This window comes from Pteropus alecto, unplaced genomic scaffold (assembly GCF_000325575.1).
Source record: "Pteropus alecto unplaced genomic scaffold, ASM32557v1 scaffold190, whole genome shotgun sequence".
NCBI lineage: Eukaryota > Metazoa > Chordata > Mammalia > Chiroptera > Pteropodidae > Pteropus > Pteropus alecto.
The window spans coordinates 127,424-134,540 of NW_006430462.1; the positions used below are offsets into that span (position 1 = coordinate 127,424).

General features: G+C 43.8%; 1 protein-coding gene across 1 annotated transcript in view; it reads left to right on the plus strand.

The window, feature by feature from the left end:
* The first annotated feature begins 5,190 nt into the window (after positions 1-5,190).
* The window catches only part of SGSM1 (small G protein signaling modulator 1), an 83,809-nt gene continuing 81,882 nt past the window's right edge, over positions 5,191-7,117 (plus strand). The window contains exon 1 of the mRNA XM_006904859.3: positions 5,191-5,226. Within this exon, the coding sequence (XP_006904921.2) occupies positions 5,191-5,226 (36 nt within the window). The remainder of the gene's footprint in view (positions 5,227-7,117) is intronic.

Below are 7,117 nucleotides of genomic sequence, written 5' to 3' on the forward strand. Positions count from 1 at the left end.
TAGAGCTCTCAGAGATCGTCTGGAAGAAACACTTTTCTGTCCTACCTTCTCTAGGCCTTAACCATAGGCACAAGCCCTGAGCTCTATGCTCCCCATTCCTCTTGCCTTCCCTAATCTCTTCAATAACAATGTTCACACCAACTAACTTCAGCCCCCTGGTTATAGCTGATGGAGCAGATATGGTCACCTGACCCAGGATAAAATCAATTCATCAGCTGGGATAAGCCGATCAGATTCTGAAGTCTGGAAACTAAAGACTATTACTTCTTGAGCATTTCCTGTGTACCAGGAATAGCACTTGGTATCCATTTCATTCTCACGACAAGCTTAATTAGATTGATAATATCGCCCCATTTTATAGATGTGGAAACTGAAGTTCTGGGAGGTTAAGGGTCATCATCAAGGTTACACAGCTTGTAAGTAGCTGAGCTGAAATTCGATCTTTTATATGTCTGACCAGAGACTGTGGTCTGAACCCCCATATGGTGCTGCCTCCCTTAGTAGACCCCACTTCTCCCTCAGCCACCTCAATAGTCAAGTCTTTACTGAATATGTAGTTCCCCAAGTGTCTCATACTGGTTGTCACCTTCTATCTTTTGTACCCTCCCTGGATCTGCTACTTCCTACCAGTCAGTCCTTAGACTTGTTACTCCATCTCTTTGACCTTGATTTCCTCATGTGTAGCATGGGAAACACACTGTTTGTAACACTAACTTCACAAGGTCAATGTGAGGATCAAGTGATGACTGTGAAAGCGCAGTCATTTATAAACTTTGGCAATACTCGCCTCAACTACCTGTAGATTCAGTGCAACCCCTATGAAATTCTCAAAAGCCATTTTCACAGAAATGGAAAAGCTGATCCAAAAATTTAAATGGAATGTCAAGAGTCAGCAAACAGCCAAAACAATCTTAAAAAAGAAAAACAAAATTGGAAGATTCACACTTCTCTATAGTAATCAAAAATGAGGTACTAGAATAAGGATACCTGTATAGATCAACCCAATAAAATTGAGAACACATAAATAAGCCCGTACATCTATAACCAATTGGTTTTCAAGAGGCTTCCTAGGCCATTCTGTGGAGAAACAAAAGTCTCTTGAACAAATGGTACTGAGACAACTGGATATGCACATGCAAACCAAGTTGGACCCTTATATCACACCATATACAAAAGTTAACTCAAAATGGATTGGAGACGTAAATGTAAGAGCTATAACCATAAAATCTTAGAAGAAAACACAGAAGCAAATAGTCATAACCTAGATATGACACCAAAAGCACAATCAACAATAACAACAACATACATAAATTTGACTTCATAAAATTTTTAAACTCTTGTACACTATCTCAGTAGGCCACTATCAAAAAATAGAAAAGAGAACCCACAGAATGGGAGAAAATATTTGCAAATCATATGTGTAATGAGTCTAGTATCCAGAATACATAAAGAATTTGTACAACTCACCAACAAAAAGACAGTCCAACTTAAAAATAAGCAAAGGACTGGAATAGAACAATCTTCAAAGAAGTTATACAAATGGCTTACAAGCATTAAAAGCTGTTTAATATGATTAGTCATCAAAGAACTGCAAATCAAAATCACAAGGAGATGCCATTTTACACCCACTAGGATAGCTATAATTTAAAAAAGAAAAAGAAAAATAAGTTTTGACAAGGATGTGGAAAAACTGAACTCCTATATTGCTGGTAGACGTGCAAAATGGTGCAGTCACTATGGCAAAGAATTGGAGGTTCCTCAAAATGTTAAACATAAAATTACTATACGACCTGTGTCTTAGTTTGGACTGCTATAACTAAATACCCTACCCTGGATACTTATAAACAACAGAAATTTATTTCTCACAGTTCTGGAGGCTGGGAAGTCCAAAATCAAGGCACACTTCCTGGTTCATGGATGACCGTCTTCTTGTTGTGTCCACACATGGAAGAAAGAGCAAGCAAACTCTCTGGAGTCTCCTTTTTAAGGCACTAATTCCATTCATGTGGGCTCTACCTTCATGATCTAATCACTTCCCAAAGACCCCACCTCCAAATACTATTACACTGGGGATTAGGTTTCAACATATAAATTGGGGAGGGGGGACATTCAGACTATGGAACCCAGTAATTCCACTCCTAGGTATATACTCAACTTAAATAAAAATATATGTTCACAAAAGAACTTTTGCACAAATGTACACAGCAGCACTATTCACGACAGCCAATCAGTTGAAGAGTGTATGAACAAAGTGGTATCTCCTTACAATGGACTATTATTCAGCCATAACAAGGAGTGAAGTACTGATACATGCTATAACATAGATGAATCTCAAAAATATTATGGTATGCGAAGGCAGCCAGACATGAAGGCTACACATTATATTATTCCATTTACGTGGAATGTCCAGAATAGGCAAACGCATAGAGACAGAGAGCAGATTAGTGGTTGCCGGAATCTGGATTGTGGGAGGGTAGAATGGGGAATAACTGATTAAAGAGTACAGTTTCCTTTTGAGGTGAGAAAATGTTCTGGAAGTAGAGAGTGGTGAAAATTTCACATATCGTGAATGTACTAAATTACACTGAATTGTTCATTTTAAAATGGTGAATGTTACATGAATGTTACCACGATAAATTTTTTAAAAAGCTAGAATCTGGGATGAGGATGTGAGAAGGAAATCAAGACTCTTCTGGTTTCCTTTAGGGAGTTATAGACTGGAGGGGCATTAGCACTCACTGTGTTTGTCTCCACTGCGTCCTTCCTCTTCTTTGTCTAGGCGTACTCATTCCCGTCCCAGGGCCTTTGCAACTGTTCTTCCATGTGCCTGGAATGAGCTTCTCCCAACTCTTGGCCTGACTGCCACCCTCTCCATTCATGTCTCAGCCATGCTGTCACCTCCTCAAACACTCTTCCATAAGCCTGACTGGCTCCTTCTCATTTCCTTGGGGTCCCCACCCCATGGACACTCACTATCACTCCAACCAGTGTGCATGCTTCATAGCATTAAACACAATCTCATATTTTATTGATTTTATCGCTTGCTTATTGTCTGTCTCCCCTAGCTCAAATGTTAACTCCATAAGAAAAATGTCATGACTTATTTATACCATATCCCTGATGATGCTGAGAACATGGTGTGCTCTCAAAAAAGACTCAAACAAATGAGTGAAACTTACCTGAGAAAAATCAGAAAAAAATCCAGCCTTATTTAAGAGAAACCAAGTAAAGGTAAGATTTGCAGTTATTATCTATCTACAGGAAAAGTGAGATTTATTTTTGCCTCAATCTTAGACTTGAAAATTAATTATGGTGAGGTCATCTCATCTATCAACCTGCTACCCATCAGCACCGTCCATCAAATGGAACTGTCAGTCTTCTCTTAAAATTCCTTGGAGCCTCCCGCCTTCACGCCTCACTCCATGGCTTCACGACCTCGGGGGCCACAGATCCTACATACCCTGACTCAGATGGCACCAGGGCGGCAGCCTGAGAAGTGACATTCACATTAACCCACCATTACTACTCTCTCCCTCATCTGCTCACACAGCATCTTCAACCATCTTGTAAAAAGCTCCATGCTCCAATCCCTGGATGTTCCTGAAGAGGAGGCTTGTAAACTTACCTGTGGCTACAGTCACCATTCACTGTCTGCTGTGTTGACTTTTCTGGGGAAGCAGGCAATGTCATGGGCTCCATCTGGGGATGTAGGCAATGTCGGATGTCTGTAAGTCACTAGTAGGAGCCCCAGGAGAGTCAATGTTAATGAATTAGGTGCCTGGACTGGCATGAGATCTCTGGGTGTTCCCCAAATTTTCATATCTGCATTTTATGCAGAGGTAGGCTACCCTCACCTAGTAAACAGAGAATGATTAAATCTAACCAGTGAAATCTTCCCCTTTGGCAGACAGTCGATTGTCCAGCACGCCTTTCATTAAAAATAACCACGGAACCCACTTCAGGCCAAGACTTTGTTGGAGGAGGTCATTGAGAGGGCAAGGGTGTGACCACCTATTGCCCCTTAAGCTGGACATGAGCTCATGCAGTCAGGCTCTTACTCAGCCTTCTTTGTTCTATTCAGGTCATCAATTGATTAGATGAGGCTTGTCCACGTTAAGGAGGACAATCTGCTTTATTCAAATTTAATCTCATCCAGAAACACCCTTACAGACCCCCCTGAGGCCCAGTCAAGTTGACACAGAAAATGAATCATCAGAGCAATGAGGGGCATCTGCTTCACAGGGCACGCAAAACAATGTTAACTAGGATTTCTCTGTATAGGAAGTTGGTTAAGGGTGCCTTGGTTTGAATCCAGGCTCCTTTATCTTCTAACTACATGTCTTAGGTTAAGCTATTTTACTTCTCTTGGCCTTCATATGAAATATAAATAATGGGAGGCACCTATACGATGGGGTCGTTTGGTGAATTATGTGAGAGAATATGTGGGAAATTCATAGCACAGTGCCAGACATTTAAGTGCTCAATAAATTATAGCCATTATTATCATTGTTATTATATTATGAATTGATATAATATATCAGCTGAGGTCATGCATTGTGCCAGTTATCCATGTATTGCTTCTCAACCTCAAATTCAGTCTTTAAGCCTTGCTTCTGCACAATAAGCCTCACTTTGTAAGCGTTTTTCTTTTATACTGAGCACGATGCTGAGCTATGTCAGTAGAGGGCGCTGAAGGGACATTACAGGAGAAATTCTTTTCTCACTGTTTCTGGCGGATCCGCTATTGGTTAGCGGCGCGGGTATGAGGAGTAATAGCCTAGGTCAGATGATGGAACTCTCAGACCCTGGGGAAGGCTTTGAAACCCAGGGAAGTTTTCCTGCTCTGGCCTCAGGGAGAGTCCAAATCTTTCCAAGCCGATCTTATGTGACAGTGCCCATAGTGGTTAATGATCCAATTGCAGCAGAGAAAGCCAAGCTCCAGATACAGAAGCAAGCCATGGTCCCATCCATACCCACCTTCCTGTTGCTATTAAACCAAATATCATTGAGTCCTTTATCTTGAAAGAAAAGCTCCAGGTTTTCAAGGCAGGATCCGCACAGGTCAACTTCCCAGGCACAGTGCTTGCCAAGGAAAGGAAAGATGTGGGTTTTGAAAAATGGCTCCCTAGAGTGAGGCTTAGGCACCTGACTTTTTGAAAGAGCACCCGTTACCTTAGGGGTGTGGTCAAGATGGAGAACCGCTGGATCAATCTCTTGTATCCTGAGGTTAGAATTCTGACTGCTGTTCATGTGAGCTTGGACAAAGTCCTCTTTAGGCTTGGCCTTCTCAATCACAAAAATATCTTGGGGGGTAGGGGGCGGAGTCAATAAGATCATGCAAGCAAAGCCCAAAGCCCTTAGCATAGTAGCTGGGTAGGTCCTCAATATTTGGTTATAATATACGGTTTTTTGTTTTGTTTCGTTTTGCTATCAAGCAACCATTTCACATTTTCTGGGCTCCTGGGGGACTCACCACCCCTCACTAGAGCTAGTAGGGTGGTAGGGTTATGATTGGGACTGCCGTCCCCCAGCAAGAGGCAGGTGTGTCCCAGGCCAAGCCAACTGTATGCTCCCTCTCTGAAATGGGAACCTCAAACAGATAGAGCACCTTTCACCTGAGGGTGGTGCCCTAACCACCTGTCATTGCCAGGTGGCTATTCCCAAGAATCACCCTTTCTGGGTTTCCAGAGCTGCCTTGGTTTTGTCCCATTTACCAGTTCTCCAGGTTCCCATAGATTCTAGGAATGCCCTTTAGCCTTCCAGTTTATTCCTTTTGTCTGAATTAGCCAAAGTTGGCTTCCATAGCTTATGGCCAAAGACCCCTGACACTGACAACTGGAAAGAAGGAGCTTTGGATCCACTGCTGCAGGGAGAAGGGAACACTATGAGTTGTCCTCAGTCTTTCTGAAAGGAGGACTGAATACTGGGGGGCTTTGGGGGACAGGATGGCGAATCCTTAAAGTAGACTCCCAGGCCTTACAGAACCTTGGCTGACCACTGTCCTCCTTGCTCATGTCACTCCAACCTTGGCTGACCACTGTCCTCCTTGCTATTTGTCACACTCAGTGGGCACGTTCCCACCCCAGGGCCTTTACACTTGTTGTTCCCTTTGTCTGGAATGCTCTTCATCCAGAAACCCCCACAGCCTACCCCTTTTCCTCTTTGCCCGAATGTCATCTTCTCAGTGGGGCCTCTCTCAATCACCCTACCTCAAAATATAAACCCCACCAATCTGGACCCACCCTGTCTGACCCCTTGCCTAGTTTATTTTTCTCCAGAATCTTCTGACTTACTATATCATTCACTTATTTATTTTGTTATCTATCTCTTAAGCTCCACAGAGCAGGGCTTTTTGTCTGCCTGGCTCACTTCAGTATCCCCAGCACGGTAACCTGGCACATAGTAGGTACTTAATAAATATTTCTTGACTTGAGTTTCATTTGGGGAGGGTAGAGTCAGAAATGTAGTGGAACATGCCTTCCTCTGTAGAGCCCATTGCCTGCCCAGCCCTGGAGGTCCTGGCTGAGAGGTGACTCCCACTGGGAGGACCCCACTCTCCCAATGAGCTGCATGTCTGAGGGAGGGAGCCCCTTAAGGCCTGGCCTCTCCTGGATGGAGAGCCAATATGTCTTGTAAGACTCTCAGCGATAATTACAATAACAACGGTAATAATAATTAAAAATGCAGCGGCAGTAACCATTTATGAGTGCTGGCCTTTTTTTCTGGGTTTGTGGTAAGCGCTTTACACAATATCTCATTTAAGTCTCATCTCATTCCCATCTGGTAACCATAGTATACCTGTTTCAAAGATGAGAAAACAGTGTGCCACCATCTCTGGCCACTTCCTCGAGCCTGGCACGTAGCAGACACTGAATAAATGATGCGCTCTGCTTCTCTGCCTCATATAAGGGGGTAGGACATGGGACATTGGGCGGGGGAGGGGGGGCCCTCTGGGAGGTGCGGGCGCTGCAGGTACAGAAGCAAGGCTGTGCGTCTGGCGGGAGAAACCCCAGTGAGGCACCTGGGCGGCCCAGCAGCGGCTTTCCGGAGGGGCGGGGCCGCATGCGCGGCGGCTCCTGACGTCACTCGGCTCCCGGCTCCGCCTCACCGCGGCCGC